The following is a 16,632-nucleotide window of genomic DNA, read 5'->3' on the forward strand; positions in this document are numbered from 1 at the left end:
ATCATAAATTACCTACTTGCTTGTATGGTCTTATTTTTACTTTGTAGCTTCATTTTTCTATTAAGCTCTAAAAATATAAAGCTATTTTTAGGAAAACACTGAATTAAAAATTATTTAATTTGAATTATTCATTATAATGATTTTCAGTGTCTTAAGGAAGATCTTAACTTTTAATCACATTAGCTGTTGTATATAGAATTAGCACACTACATCACCAAAATGTTTAAAATTTTAACATTTACAGCAAGCCTGTTTGGGGAAATTTTTATTCACTAAAAAAACATGATGACTGATTGTTTTTTCCACTAAAACAAAAAGAAAGCATTTGAAATTAAATATTTTTCTTGTTTAAAGAAAGGTATTTTGTTTGCAGAAAAAATACTACAAAATAATTTTAATGAGTGTCTCATGGTATCTAGGAATCATTACACTGATTTGTTGTTACTGAAATACAATGTAAAATAAAATATAATAATATGCTCACTGGCAATAATCTGGAGAAATTTAATTCACCTATAATTCCACTGGGAGGAAACCTCTGTTAATATTTCGTGTCTATTCTTGCCAAGTTTATTCTATGCAAGTGGAACTACGAAGAGCTGCTCCCCAGTCCTCTCTGCTTATCTCCCTCTCTGCTTTGGTCTCTGGGGGACTTCCCTTCTATGAGGGAAAGTGAGTGAGGGGGGATACATGAAGGCTAAAAAACTTGACCTGACTCAAAGTAAAGAAAAAAAAAAAGTAAAACCCAAAGTTCTTAAATTTCAAAGCTTCTGCTGCAGTGTTTTTGTGTTACCAGGATTTAGTGGGTCTGCTTTTAGACAAGGCATTGTAATTGGCCTCAGATCTCTACACCAGTAGAAGCAGAAGCAAGAAACCGAAACTGCTTTGCAAACTATGCAAAATTCAAAATCCATTGTGGGTCCGAATTCAGAAAAATATATATATATTGCTTTTAAAATGCTGATTTAAATTTTCTGATTTCTGAGTTTTGGTGCTTTCCTTGAAAGGGGTGGGTTGTAGGGGATCCCTGGGTGGCTCAGTGGTTTGGCGCCTGCCTTCAGTCCAGGGCGTGATCCTGGAGACCCAGGATCAGGTCCCACATCAGCTCCCTGCGTGGAGCTTGCTTCTCTCTCTGTATGTCTCTCATGAATAAATAAATATAAAATCTTAAAAAAAAGAAAGGGGTGGGATGTGCCTTATGACAAAGAGAGCTGCTATGAACTCTAATCAAGTAGTTTATCCACTGGACAATTATGTGAAAAAGGATGCAGAGTGCATTACATCTGCAGAAAGGGTGCCAGAGCCCTCACTGCATTATCCTGCTGAAGCTCCAGTCTCATTATTATCAACTGAATTAATTCCAAGTTTGGTGACAGTACTGTTGAGAGTAACTGCTGGGTGCTGTTGGCACACACTTGGCTTGCTACTGACGTTATTTAATTTTAATTATATATTTGAAATTTGAAACTATATTTATATTTTGAATAAGCAATGCATTCACACCCTTTTCTCAGCAATATGAAGTTGCTTTCCTTGGAGTTTCTTGTATATCCATTCTAAGACAGTCTGTGCTCGCTCATGCTCACATGTGCCTCCTTTTAGTTTGGCTCGGAGGTACTGGGGACACTACCTCATTGGCAATTTAAAGGACTTCTAATGGTCAATCTCAAAAAAAAAAAAAAAAAAAAAATAATGGTCAATCTCAGTGAACCATTTCCTCAATTACTCCAGCCAAAAAGCAGGGAATCACCTCTGATCCTGCCTTCCTCCTTACTCTATACATAAAACACATGTTAATTCCCCTCCCAGTGTTCATCACTGGTCTTGTCTTCTCTCCCTGCTGCCAGTCCCAGGCCAGGTCACTGTCCCCTGTCATGAAAAGAGAGCCTCTCAAATCACTTTCTTGTCTCCAATCTCTCTCCTTGCATCATTTTATCTCCCAAATGCCATCAGATTCCTCATCCCCAAAGCATAGGTTTGATGTGTCATTCCGACTGAAAAACTGTCAATGTATTCTACTGCCTCTAAAGCAACATTCTAACTCCTCAGTAGGGAAGATTTTTTTCCTCAATGGGTGGAACAAATTGTAGAAACTTTGTCTCTTTTTAGGTGTGTCTGGTCGCTGAGTCTGGGTCCTATAGGAAGACAGCTCCTGCAGCTGCCACAGAAGCTGGTCCTCAGGATCCGAAACCAGATACTCCCAGAATCAACCCCCACCCCCCCTCCCCGTCCCCCACGGTCATGCTGGCATTCCCAGGAAAGAACTAAATCAGGCTGCCACGGACCCCAGACCCAGTTGCTACTTAGAAAGGCTACTCCCTAAGGGCTAGAATACCCTGAGTATTCCCTTCTTGGTTTCAAGGTAGCTGAGAAACCCAGCTAAAGTGGCTACGTGAACATGGGAAAACAGTTGTTGCTCTCCATTTCCGTCCTACTTTCTTTCAAACAAAATCCTGATTGAGATTTTCCCAGAACTTAGAACTCACCTCCAATTCCATAAGGCCTTACTAGCCGCTTCCTAAGAACTGATTCAATTTGGTGATTTCCCATGATGGCTTCACCTGAGGCTGCCTCGTACCTGCGGGCTCCCTCTAGCCCCCTCCCCCAACGGTTTGTTGTAAGATGGCCGGGGCTCTAGAGTTTCTCACAGGTTCAAAAGAGCCACAAAGCGCATGCGCCCATTGAATCCTGGGTTTCACTCTAATTGGACGAACCCAAGACACAGATTTCAGTTTGAGCCAATCACTGTGGCCAGAGAGAAGCAGTGCTTTGATTGGTGGGCTGGAAGGGGGGCGGGTCCTGGCGATGAAACAACTCCCCCGCCCCCTGCCCACCCTTTTACCCAAGAGGGTGACAGAGGGATGACAGCCCAAAAGGAAGGTGGGGAGTTTTTGCTGGAAGGTGGTGATGTGAGCGGCTGACTTCTTTCTTCACATCTCTCCCACTGCCAACTCTGTGTGTTTGCCTAACGTGGTCCTCTCAGCCTGAATGGCCCTTCCCTTCAAGGGCTGCCCACCTAAATCTAAGCCGATCTTTCAAGGCTCCCCATTCCCTCTTCCACCCAGCTTCAGTCAGTCCCAAACTGGCCCAGAGCATTCCCACTTCATTTCTTCATCTTCTTACTGGATCACAGCACCTACTGGTGGGCCTTGCATTGGCAGTGCCTTGGATTTGTGTGGCTCTCACCTCTGAGGCTGTGAGGCCACCTTGGAGAGCACGAATGCAGTCTCTGGGGCTCCTCCCTTGGCCTTCCTGGGGCCCTACCCAGCCAGTGGTGCCTGCTACCAGAGATCCTCGGTATATTTAGTTGAACTGAATAGGATATCAAGCTGTTTTCAAACCTCCTCAAGTATTTCCAGAAGCATTATTTATACACTTGTGAATGTGTCCCAGTCAATCCAGACTACTCATTATAATAGGTCCCTTGAGCAGTTCTCCAAGCCGGCTGAAGCAGCAGTTTTGCACTTAGGAACAAGGGCTAGACTCAACATTGCAGTTGTGGTATCTCCACTTCTGGCTACTTGTACACCTCAACAATTCTGGTGTGTTCTCAAACTCCTCAAGACTGATCATCAGAGAGGGGAGAAGGATTAACATTTGTATGGTTCTAGAGAGAGGGCTCACCTGGGTAAAAGGGGCCTATCAAACCTTCTTTAGGGCTTCCCTAGCTCCCAGCCCAGCTTTGCTCATGCCCTGGTGCTTTCTGTGCTTCCCTTCTATTTCTTTCCCCACCCCCAAGCAAAACAAAAAACAAAACAAAACAAAACAAAGCCCTCTTTTGTTTTCTAATTTCTTAGGTGAGGTGGAAAGTTTCTTTTTTTTTTTTTTTTTGGAAAGTTTCTAAATGTCCACTAGATACTTGAACTACCTGAAAACCTCTGTGAGGTGGTGTTTATCCAGCCTGGGCTTACACACCTCCAATAACAGAGACCTCACCACCTTGTGAGATGGTTCTTTATATTTCTGAATACCTCTGATTATCAGCACATTCTTTCTTATGCCAGATAAAAACTATTTCCCTATTGCTCCTGCCTTGTGGTATTGTGGGGTCACACACCACGTTTAGAGACAGGTCCTAGATGTGTGTGTGTGTGTATGTGTGTATGATAAAAAGTGAGACAGGCAGACAGACACACCAAAAGAGACATGGCGGGAGCTGGCAGGGCCTATGGAGGGCCCTAGGTCAGCAGTTAAAGTTGTTTTGGCAAAAGTAATTGAGAAGTAATAAACATATTTAGGGGGCACATTTTTACATTCAAACTGAGATTTGATGGTTGAGTAAATGTGTATTTGCATAATTCCCTTAGGAAAGACCCACTGAAATAAAAAGGAACCAAAAAGAGATAAAAAGACATCTTCTTTCTGAAACTAGGTATAGGCTACAGAAGCATAGCACAACCTTGGTATTTTCATATGTGAAATCACCGACATCAAAGTAAAAATGAAGACACCAGGAGGAAAAGGCATAAGTTACCCTACTCCTCTCAAAACCTCCCCTTGCCCCATGATGAAGGCCAGTAAATTTTTTTCCATTTCCTTTGTTTTCTATTTGTTGTTCCAAAGAGCTGGGTTTTCTTTTTGTCTTTCTTTTTCTTCTTTTTAAAAAAGGCTTCTAAATGGAAGCATAGGCAATCTGTGTTTAGTTCTACCAGTGGTTATTTTTATGATGTTAAGCACCATGCTTAAGCCTATCATTCTCAGGCAGCCTGGGTGGCTCAGCGGTTTAGCGCCACCTTCAGTCCTGGGTGTGATCATGGAGACGGGGGATCAAGTCCCATGTCAGGCTCCCTGCATGGAGCCTGCTTCTCCCTCTGCCTGTGTCTCTGCCCCTCTCTCTCTCCTCTCTGTGTATTCTCATAAATAAATAAAACTTTTTTTAAAAAGCCTATCATTCTCAATTTTTCAATTTCAAAAGTGGAATAGTATCTTTGACTACCCTCTGAGAGAGAAAATTGTCAAATTTACTCTTTACCTCCTGATTTTGTGTTCTTCCATTTCTGTCCCTATCTAGTTTAGGTAAATTATGATTGTTCTCACATTGCATGGCTTTTCTTCTAAGGACTGACCTGACTGTCAAAGACTTACTTTCCGAAAAGGCCCAGACCCAATTTCAAGAGTGAATGGATTATTTCAAACTTACAAGGAACAGACAATTCCTATACTACTTAAACTATTCCAGAACAAAAAGAAGATAGGAAAACTGTCCACGTTTTTCAAAATTATTTTTCAATTTTTTAGATCCAATGTTCTATGTAAACATTCAATGATATAATAGATAAATGAAATGTGGCATATACACACTATGGAATATTATTCAGCTTTAAAAAGAAAGGACATTCTAAGGCATGCTACGACATTGGTGAAAGTTGAGGATATTATGCTCTGAGATATAAGCTCGTTACAAAAGGACAAATATTGTATGATTCCACTTATGTGAGATATGCAGAGTAGTCAGATTGAGAGACAGAAAGTAGAATGTTGGCTGCCAGGGGCTTTTGGGAGGGAGAATGAGGTTATTGTTTAGGATGCAGAGGTTCAACTTGGGAAGATGAGAAAGTTCAGGAGATGGGCAGTGCTGCTGGTTGCACAGCAATGTGAATATACTCAGTGCCACTGAACTGTACACTTAATAGTTAAAATGGGTATCATATAAATATATATCTAAAATATAAAGATACATATCTCATAAAATTTAGACATTTATATAAATACATGCTTACATGTTTATATATTATTTATATTATATATGTAAGCACAAATGTATATGTGATCACAATAAAAAAATTCAAGTATATAGAATCATATAATTTAAAAGCAAGAACTCATTATCTTTCTCCTTCCACCCACCCATTTCTACCCTTCTCCCTACATGAAACTGTTCATATGGATGATTGAAAATTTACTCAACTAGTCCCTACTGAACATATTTAGATTGTATCCGGGTTATTGCTTTGACAAACAATGCTGTAATGAAAACATCCTTGAAATATAATGTTATATAATATGTATATCTGTAGTAGAGAGCCCTGGAAATAGACTGCTAGGTCAAAAGCTATGTGCATTTTATTTAGTGAGTTAGGCTTAGATTTATTGATTTGTATAGTTCAAAATATCAGACATTCAAGAGATTTCATGGTGAAAAGCTGCCACCTATCCTTTTCCCCCAGGAACCTGGTTCCACTCCTCAAAAGCAACTGACATTATTATTTTTAATATATTGCACTTTGGCCATGCACAAGTGAAACTGTATATCTGTACCCATAAAAATGCAACTGATAGTGGTTTGTGTGCTTTAAATTTCGTAGTTATTGCCAAATTGCTCCCCAAAGATATTGTACCTGTTTACACACCATGGACGGTGTTTGAGGGTGCTTATTTCCCAATCAACATATGATCAAACTTTATTTATTTGCTAATCTTCTGAAAAAAAGGTATCTCATTAATTTGTATCTATTTAATTTGTAATACTGTAAAACTCAGGTTGACTCGGGCCAGGCCACCATGCCTGCCTCCCACTCCGGGTTCTTCCCACAACCCCCTCACCTCTCTACCTCCCACCCCAACTCCACTGAATAGGAAGACACCCTGTTTTTTCACTTCTGCCTCCCCTCGGCTTTGTCCTCTGCAAGTTCTTCCTAAGCATCCCTGAATGCCCCAGGCCCAATGAGGTGTCCTTCCTCTGTGCCTCCTCCTGTCACAGCACTGGTTGTGCTGCTTTCTGTTTATTTCTATCTTCCTGTCTGCCATCTCCATGAGACAGTGAGGGCTGGGACTAGATCTTTGATCCCTCTATCTCTATTGTTTATCAGCTCTACTTCTATTGCTTATCCTTGTCAGGAAGTATGGAAAGAATGGATGAATGGACAGCTGGCAGTTGCAGGCTAAGGTCACTGGAGTGCAGCTGTTCTGTGTGACTGACTGAAAAGATTTCCCTCATATTAGAAAAATGGAATACATGTGGAAAGTTGAACTTTAAATCAGTGCTGAAATGGTGGATTATTCAATAAGTGATTAATTACCATCATGGGGGAAAACCAATGTACATCCTTCTCTTACACCCAAGTAATTTCCAGGTGGAGATGTTAAATATAGTTAAATAGTAAGAGACAGCATAAACACCTGAAGGAAAGTATACAGGAATACAGATCCAAACTCAGGATGGAGAACCCCTTTCTAAGCATGATACCAAGGCATAAAACATAAAGAAGACTGACAGGTAGATTCCATTATGATTTTGAACTTCAGTGTATGCAAAAAGTCAGAAGCAAAACTGAAAGGCTAGTAAAGTACAAGAAAAAAATATTTCTTTTAAAATATCCAAGCGGTAAGTGGAAGGACCTCTTAAAAATCCATGAGAAAAAGACAAATGGAAAATTAAGCAAAATTCAGGAACAGGCAATAAAATGAGTCTTATTTACTCCTGCATGAATGAAATAGACATGCTAAGAAGCACTTAAAGGAATATTTCCCATACTAGTAATCAACAGAGGGTCAACTAATACAATGTTTTTCACCCAACAAATTAGCAAAGATGACATTTTTCAGGGTTGGAGACCATGTGGAAAAATAACTGCTCATTCCCTGAGAGTGGACATTGGTGGAATCCTTCTGGAGGGCAATGCAGCAGTATTGTATGCACGGAAAAGCTCTCCTTTTGACCTAGATCACTTTTAGAAATCCTATCAAAAGGAAAGAATCAGAAATATGGACAAGCACTCAGCTACAAGGATATTACAGTGACATATTTATAGTGGTGAGAAATTGAAAGCATATAAATGTCCAACAAAAGAATAAGAAAAATTATGGGACACTCACAGTCTAGAATGCAGGCACTCAAATCATCATATTGAAGACTGTTTAAGGACAGGAAAATGCTTATAGTGTATTGTTACATTTTTAAAAAGGAGCTTGAATAGATGGGGTGCCTGGGTGGCTCAGTGGGTTGGGTGTCCACCTCATGATTTTGTTTCAGGTCGTGATCTTAGGGTCCTGGGATCCAGCCCCACGTTGGGTTCCACACTTAGCGGGGAGTCTGCTTGGGATTCTCTCTCTCCTTTTCCCTCTGCCCTTCCCCACTCACGTGCACACTCCCTCTCTCTCTTTTAAAGAAAAGTAGCTTGAATAGAATGATACCAATTTTGTTTTTTTAAAAAATATGTGTCTGTGTGTTTGTGTAGAAACAGCCTAGAAGGAAGATATTGGCTGGTCTGAGGCGTCCCTGCATGCAGGCCACCTTGTTCTCATCAGGGCATTTGGAGTGAACTCCAGTGGTTTCTGCTTTCACACTGAAGCCCAGGAAGCTGCTCCAACAGCTGGGGCAGAGAGACCTGGGAGAAGCTCTGCTTCCACTATGAGACCTGTGGGAAGAGGCCATGCTGCCCCAAAAGTCACAATAGATAAAATCAAGGTATGGTTGCTGCTCCAGCTCATTATATTGTGTTGTTGGGCTTCTACATAATGATATTAACAGTAGCTAACATTTATTGGCCACTTTGTATGTATTTTCATTTAATGCACTTAACATCACAAGAGATATCTCTAAGACAGGTATTAATTGTTCCATATTATGGATGAGGAAACTGAGGCTCAGAAAGATTTGGTGACTTATCCAAGTCACAAAGCTAGGAAGTAGGTTAGATGAGCTGGTCTTCAAACCCAGATAAATATACCTTATTTTCGGCTGCTATGGCAAGAGGGGGAGAACATGACAAATCACAAATGAAAAATAGTAAACGAGCTGGGCTCCCTTTTCCAGGTAGTCCTCTTTCCCCCATGTTGTGCAGCCCACCCTAGCAGATTACCCATCCCCATCAGAAGCCCTTGATCTGCCTGTAGGGTGGAACCTGGCCATGCCCCCTCACTTGGTCAGGCTCTCTTCATCAACTTATGCCTTCCTCCCCAACTAAGGCCCCCTCCCCAGCCAAGGCCAGCTCCCTAGATGGGTTCTCGTCCCCTGCTAGGCAGGATTCCCCGATACTCACCTACACCCCCTCCTCAGCCAAGCCACACTGGGGGGGGGCAGTATCCCCTTCTGCAGCAACCCTCCCCAGGCCCTCTGCCCTGACTTGTTATTCCTTCTCATTTTCCCTCTTCAGTTGGATCTGGATTGCTTTCCCAAGGAGCTGCCCCTTCACTAGAGTTTCAGAGCCAGCGCCTCCTTCCCCAGCCAAACGTCCTTCGCCCTCAGCTGTGAATCACCTGTCAAGTCCCCTCCCCAGCTGTGTGACCTTTCCCTGCCAAGACCCCTTCACCCTCAGGTGTCCCCATGCTAAGTTCAGTCTCTTTCCCCAGGTAGGAGCTCCTTCCCAGCCAGACTCCTCCCCCCAGCCAGGCTCTCTTCACTGAGGGACCAACACCCTCTTCCCCCAGTCTATGCTCACCTTTCCAGGCAAGCCTCCTTCCCAGTAAGGCCCCCTTCCTCAGCCAAGTCCCTTCTCTAGCTTATTTACCCCTCAGCCAGATGTCCTCCCTTTTCTCTCCTGTGGTCCCCTCCTCAGCTAGGTCCCTTTCCTCAACCACATGCCCTCCCTCAGCCACGACCTCTGCCGTGGCACATGCCCTGGCAGAGGTCTCTTCCCTAGAAGGATCCCCCATCTGCTAGGACCCTTCCATTTGCAGGCAAAATCCCTTCCCTAGGGACACCTGGGTGGCTCAGTGGTTGAGCATCTGCCTTCTGCTCAGGGCGTGATCCCAGGGGTCTCAGATGGAGTCCCACATCAGCCTCCCCGCAGGGAACCTGCTTCTCCCTCTGTCTATGTCTCTGCCTCTCTCTCTGTGTCTCTCATAAATAAATAGATAAAATCTTAAAGAAAAAAAGAATCCTTTCTCTAGAAGGCTCCTTCACCCGCTAGGACCTCCCGGCTATGTCCATTAACCTGCCTATTATCCCGTGCCCAGTTTATGTTGTTCTTGGCATTCGAACCTCTCCCACCACCAGGTTCCTTTCGTAGCCTGCGTGTTCCTCCCCAGGCAGACCACCCCCTTTCCTCTTGGGCCCTATTCCCCTGCTAGAGACCCTTCCCAGCCAGGCCACCTTTCCCTGCCAGGGTCTTTTTGCCCCCAGCACCCCCATTCTGGCCAGTCTCCCAACCTCAGCTTGTGCCACCCTATCATACCTGTACTCCCTTTGCAAGACAGGCACATTCCCGCATCCCTTCCCCAACCTATGTCCTCCCCAGCTTCTGCCAGCTTTCCCGGCCAGGTTTCTTTCCCTGGCCAGCTGTCCTTCCCCAGGCTCCCCCCCTTGACTTTAACAGCCAAGAACTCCTTTCTCATCCTTTGCCCCCTAATTCAGCTAGGTCTTTTTCCCTAACCACCCCGTTCCCCATTATCTCCTTCCTCTCCAGACCTATTTCCCCACCCTATGCCCCAGTCCAAAGCCAGGTTCTCTTGTCTGTTAGCTTCTGTCCCTCTTCTCTGCCTATTTCCTCTTTCTCAAGATACTCCCTGATGGGGTCTCCAGAGAAGCATACTTCCCCTGTCTGATCCCATTCGCCCACCTAAAGCCTCTATCACCAGGCCACCTTTCCCAGCTAGCACTCTAGTGCCTTGGAGCCAGCACCTCCCAGATATCTCCCCAGTCCCAGCCAGGCTCCCTTCTCCTTCCATGATTGCTTCCATATCATATAGCTGTTCTCCAGCCCATGCCCAGATCTATCCAAGCCCCCTCCTATGTCTACGCCTGACTTCCCAGCAAGGAGCCCCTCTGCTGCCTCTACCTCCTTCTGGGGCAGGTTCCTTTTCCCAGCCAACTGCCTTCTCAGGTTGTGTTCCCTCCCCCTGCCCCAGTCTGGACCCACTCTTCCAGCTTTGTCCACCCTTCTAAGCCTGGTGGCTCCTTTACCAGCCAGGTTTCCTCCTCCGTCCAGTTCTCCCCCCATCAGACCCTGTTTCCGAGTCCATGCCTCTCTCCCCAGGAAGGCCCCATCTCCTTTCAGACCCTTTTCCCAGACAAGTGTCCCTCCAGGGAGAGGCAACCTGGTGCAGCCTTTCCCCATTCAACAGCCATGGACCCCTTTATCAGCCAGTGTGCCTTTCAGCCTGACCTTCTTCCCCAAAGAGTAGCCCCCTCACCAGTCTACTCCTCCTCCCAGTGTCTCAGTCCCCATCTGGCCTCCTTTCTGATCTCATTCTTAGCCCCAACCCTGATCCCTTCCCCAGAATGTGACCTAGTTTCCAGTCCCCTTCCTTCCCCCTCCCTTTACACCACACCCCAGCTGGGCCACCTTCTCCCACCAGAAGCCCCTCACCAGCCTCTGCTCTTGCCTCCAGCCTGGACCACTTTCCTTGCCAGGGATCCTCCCACAGCCAGATCCCCTTTCCCAGCTCATGCCTGGCCCCCTCCATCAATGCCCCCTTACCCTAGCCAGGCCCCCTTCCCCACCCAGTGCAGCTCCCTCCAGTAGGGCACACTTCCCATTTCTCGAGGCCTTCACCAGCATTTGCCAGAGGTCCCGAGTCAGGCCCCCCTTGTCCACCTCTGTCCTCTGCCCTCCTTGCAGGTCCTTTCCTCTGCCCGGGCTGTCTTTACTGCCTATGTTCATCAGCTAGTCAGTCCCCTTCCTCAGTCTGTGTCCTTTTCCCCTGCCATGTCCCATTCTTCCTTCCACGCTGACCCCTTCCAGGATTTCCATCCTCCTTCCCAGCTAGGCACCCTTCTATAGACTATGCCTCCCTTCTGGGCCTTGTCTCTCTTCCCTAGCCAGTATTCTCACTCCTATAAAAGGCCTTCTACTTACAGTGCACCCCAATCCCTGATTTTCTCAGTGGCCTTTCTTCTCAGCCAGCTGGCCATCTGAAATTTATCTGACACACATATACAGAGTGAGCTATCTGGCAGGATTTCCCTATTTGCCTTTTGGGGACACCCTCCCACCTCCAAGCCCCCACCCCAAAACGGTGGCACTTTTGCCCTCGGGCAGATAGCCCTGGACTCTTCAATTATTGGAAGTGAGAGTTCTTTTTCATGCATAGCAATGAGAACGTCCCTAAATAAAATCATTTCATGATGTTTTCCACAGAAACATCAACTCCAGACAGCCTCTAGATAAAATTCCTCCCTACATCCTTTCCTGAGAAACATTACACTCCCAGCTGCCACCAAGACCTCAGGCCAGTTCTCCTCCCCAAAGCCTTATCTGGCTCCCCAACTCCTCTCCCTAACCCTCCAGGATTCCTCTGCTGAAGTAGATCCTGGTATACAAACTAAGTCAGCTACACAAAAATAGAGAACCAGGTATTTTAAAAACTTTTATTTTAAAAACAAGTTGCATAATATTTTTAAAAATTCTTTGAATTTATATATTTTGTTTTAGAATATTTGGTGAATACAATGGACTTTTAAAATATTTATTTAAGCAACGTCATTGAAATACAGGATCTGAAGATTTAAAAACTTTTAAACTGTTTATTGCAAATCATTTCACTGTTACCAATCCATTGGCAAATTCAAGATATCAACAAATCTTGACTATCAACAAAAGTAGATTGCTTACTCTTTTTATTTTGGTCTTGTGCTAGTTATAGATACAATAAAAAGGATCAACTATTTTTATGTCCTAAAATCTTTTAAAGCAATTTTCTGTCTCTAAGAATTAAGGAAAATATGCTAAGTTTAGATCTTTCACACTTTGTACCACTTTTAGATGAAATAAACTGGATCAACTGCTTGAATAAAGTTGTACCCTTGCCTGTCTCACAGTAAAGAAAACTTACTAGTTCAGTCTCATCCTTACAGTAAACTAGGCTGCCTGTCAGTGTGTCTCTTTTTGCTTCATACCAGTTGGAGACATCATGAAGTGGATCAACTAGTTGAATAAAGTCATGGCCCTTTCTCTCTTGAATAAAGGAAATTACCTTGAGATCTTTCACATCTGAGACTGAACCTTATCTAACCTGTTTTTGTAAATTCAATTTCTGTACTTAGCACCTACATTTAATTTTTAAGTTTAACAAACGCTTTTATGTAGAATTCAGCAAATCCTCGGCAGGTAAAATTAATTGCAAACCACACAAGTCTGAAAAAACAAAACAAAATACCTGAGGAGGTCTTGTCTGTACCTTGAGGCATCTCCAGAATGGCCCAACTGAGGTAAAACGCAACCGCCGAAACAGTCCACGATACATTTTTCCCTCCAAAGAACCAAAAAGCAAAAGGCATTCACAGAGCATTTCGATCACAGAGACTCCAACTTTATCTAAGTCATCCAATGCATTCATGGGGGCAATCTGGAGACTCCGAGCTAAACTAGTTTTTCCCAAGTTAAGAAGGCATCAAACCAAGTTGCCGTCTTTATCTCAAACGGATGTGCAACAGGACCAATAGTCGTCAACGAGGGAGGCAAAGACCTTTAGGGGCCAGAAGTGCTTAAAATCTGGCCAACCTACTCCCCTCAAGTGGCACAGTACAGGTATCTCCCTGGTCCTGAGCCTGGCGCCCCCCACCCCCGCCAGCTCCCAAAGCAGAAGAGGATAGAACCGCCAGGCAAGACAGCGTGGGGGGATGGGGCGGGGAGGAGATTTGCGGGGGGAGACTTTCGAGTAAAACGAAGAAAGAAAAAAACCCGAGAAAACCGAAGGGAAAAAAACGGAGCCTACTGAGGAGATGCGGCGGTGGCGGTGGCGGTGGCGGTGGCGGTGGCGGTGGCGGTGGCGGCGGCAGCAACGGCTCCAGCTGCAGCGGCCATGGCGGCGGCGGTGATGGCGACCGGCCTAGAAGAGCCGCGGGGCCGCGCCCCCCACCGCTCCGGCCTCAAGCGGCTTCACCGAGTTGTAGTGCTCCCCGAGGTTGCAGGCGTAGCGCAGGTAGACCAGGGTGAGAGGCTTCTTGGTGTACTCCTCCCCGATGAGGACGGCAGGCGAATCGGCCTGGATCACCTCGATGGGGGTCTGCAGGACGTGCGACAGGGCCCTCAGCTCGAGCTGGCCTCCCCACGACGGGCTGCGCACGATGTCGTCGCAGTAGCTCAAGAAGTCTTCACGGCTGTAGGCGTCTCCGGTGTCGGGGTCGCTGAAGAAGGGCAGGAAGTCGTCGACGTGCTTGCGCATGTAATCGGCTGTGCGGCTCCGCAGGCTCTCCACAGTCACGGAGAACACCAGCTGGTCTTGGATGGCGCGATACATGCAGTGGCCGTCGGCCGGAATATCCTTCAGCTCCAGATTCTTGGACCCTAGGATGGCGGCAAGCTTCTCCTCCTCCTCGCGGCGGAAGCTGGCCAGGTGCTGCATCTCGGCCTCGGCAATCCTCTCCTGGCGCGCCCTTCTTTCGCGCCTTCTCCGTGCCCTTGACAGGCGGGGAGGCTGGTTCTCCAGATCCATCTTGGCGAGATCTTCAGTAACAGAGTCGACGTTGCTGTTAGCAGGGAAGCTCTCTTGGAACTTCTCCAGCTCCTGTTGGTGTTTCTGCTCCATCTCGGCCTCGAGGCGGGCCACGTCTAGGAGCAACTGCTTTCTTCTCTTCTTGTCGCTCTTGGGGACCGAGTTCTTCATGCCCTGGATGCGGGCCTGCAGCTCGCTCTTCTCGCGGTGGTGGCGTCGTATCACCCGCTGTTGCTCACTCTGAGAGTCTTCCATGATGTTTAACGGCAGGTGAGACTCGAAGTTTGGCGTCCGCTGAAGTGCCGGCTACAGTTCAGACTAACAGCTGGAACCCTGAACGTGCTACCGGTCCTCAGCCCGGCCCTCCCTGCGGCACGTGGCCCATGCGTCACGCGCCGGTCACCCTCACCCTATCCACTGTCTTCTTTGCCATTGGCCACTGTCTCTCCACGGCTACATCCCCTCGAAAGCGCTGGCGCTAGGATTGGCTGTTAGGAGACACTAAATACGCCCCCATTAGACCCCTGTAGCAACGGTTACTTCCAGTTTGCTTTTCGTAATTTCAATCCCGCGTGATAAATCTGGCCTTTGAATATTAATGTGTAGCAATCGGTCTTATAAAATGGTTCATGGACTCACTGCCTACTTCATTTCCAAACCTGAACACACTTTAGACTCTGGCCATGCTTGGGAATCACCTGACCAATACTACATGCCACCAACTAAATGTGCTCTGATGATGGACTTCCTGTTACTCCTACTGTTCAGGAAGCAATTCGCCTTTCTCGTTTTTTCAGGTCCCTTGACTGATGAACCTTTACGTTTCCTAGTGTTCCTGGGAACACGGAATCCTTTCAGGTGAGGTCTTATACTAATTCACACCATCCCATCTCAGTGTAAGAAGGCTACAGCCACTCTGATTAGACTTATTTCACTACAACTAAGCAGAATCTATGGCTTATGTTAACAGAATGCAACTACCCTAAACTCCCCTTCTCTTGAGTTCCCAGCTTCCAAAATGGGCTCCGTCAGATGCCCGTGAAACAACAGGGGCCATTCATTGAGCCAATTCTTTCTGTTTATTCTGAATATCTAAAAGTTCTAAAACATAAAATAAAATCTAAAATAAATACAAGCCCTAAATCCTTCCAAATATGCTCCCATCCTGCCCCACTCTGCTCATCTGTATCTCGTATTCCCAAACAGGATGGCCTTTGAGGACACCCCCCCCCCGCCACCCCGCACACACACATCTTATTACAAATGAGGAAAGTGGACATTTGTCCAAGTTGTTGCATATCTTAAATTTAATTCCTTTTTTATTGCTAAGTAGTAGTCCATGATACGGATACATTGTAGTTTGTTTAGCCTGTTGAAGACCTCTAGGTTGTGTTGGATTTGGGGTTATTATGAATAGACTTACTATAAACATTCGTGTTCAGGTTTTTGCACAAACAGAAGTTCCTCATTTCTCTGGGAAAAATGCCCAAGTGTGCAATTGCTGGGTCATATTATAAGTGAAGTTTAGTTTTTTAAGAAATGATTTTCCTGAGTGGCTGTACCATTGTACAGTCCTACTAGCAATGTGTGAGGAACCCAGTTTTTCTACAGCCTCCCCAGCATTTGGTGTAGTCATTATTTTTTGTTTTAGCCATTCTGATGCATGTATAGTGACATCTCACTGTGGTTTTAACTTGCATTTCCCTAATGGCTCATCATGTTCATTTTTGCATGTGCTCACTTGCCATCTGTGCCAAATCCTCTTGGGTGAAATGTTTCTGTCACTTGCCCATTTTATATTTGGACTGTTTTTCACAGTTGAGTTTTGAGAGTTCTTTATATATTATAGATACTAGTTCTTTGTTGGATAAGTGGTTTGCAGATATTTTCTCTCACATTGTGACTTGTCTTTTCCATCTTTTACCTGGTGTTTCTCAGAGCAAAAGTTTTAAATTTTGATGGAGTATGATTCATCTATTCCTCCTATGGGTCATGTTTTTGGTGTCAAGAACTCTGTGTCTGACTCTAGATCCCAAAGATTTTGTTTTGTCTTTTACTCAAAGATTTATAGCTTTAAGTATAAATTTAAATCTGTGATCTAGTTTATGTAAAGTTGGAGGCTTAGGTCTCAGTTTATTCTTTTGCCTGTGGCTGTTCAATTGCTCCAAAATCATTTGTTGGAAAGGCTATGCTTCCTCCATTGAATTGGTTTTGCACCTTTGTCAAAAACCACAAGTTTTGATATATTGTATTTCCATTCTCATTCTGTTCAATTTATTTTTTGGATTCCCTTGAGACTCTTTGGCCCATGAGTTA

At 45.1% G+C, this 16,632-nt stretch overlaps 2 protein-coding genes across 3 annotated transcripts in view; both read right to left on the reverse strand.

The window, feature by feature from the left end:
* Positions 1-2,629, reverse strand: part of IGBP1 (immunoglobulin binding protein 1) — a 60,889-nt gene extending 58,260 nt beyond the window's left edge. The window contains exon 1 of one of the 2 annotated variants that reach the window (XM_077889367.1): positions 2,487-2,629. In XM_077889367.1, coding sequence (XP_077745493.1) covers positions 2,487-2,498 — 12 coding nt within the window. In that variant the 5' untranslated portion in view covers positions 2,499-2,629. The remainder of the gene's footprint in view (positions 1-2,486) is intronic. The other variant, XM_077889366.1, reaches the window with a different exon arrangement.
* Positions 2,630-12,277: 9,648 nt separating this feature from the next.
* Positions 12,278-14,694, reverse strand: OTUD6A (OTU deubiquitinase 6A). Its single transcript, XM_077887904.1, has one exon. It carries the CDS (start codon positions 14,569-14,571, stop codon positions 13,711-13,713), a length of 861 nt encoding a protein of 286 aa, XP_077744030.1. The 5' UTR covers positions 14,572-14,694; the 3' UTR covers positions 12,278-13,710.
* Positions 14,695-16,632: the final 1,938 nt, after the last annotated feature.

Source organism: Canis aureus, chromosome X (assembly GCF_053574225.1).
Source record: "Canis aureus isolate CA01 chromosome X, VMU_Caureus_v.1.0, whole genome shotgun sequence".
Lineage (NCBI taxonomy): Eukaryota > Metazoa > Chordata > Mammalia > Carnivora > Canidae > Canis > Canis aureus.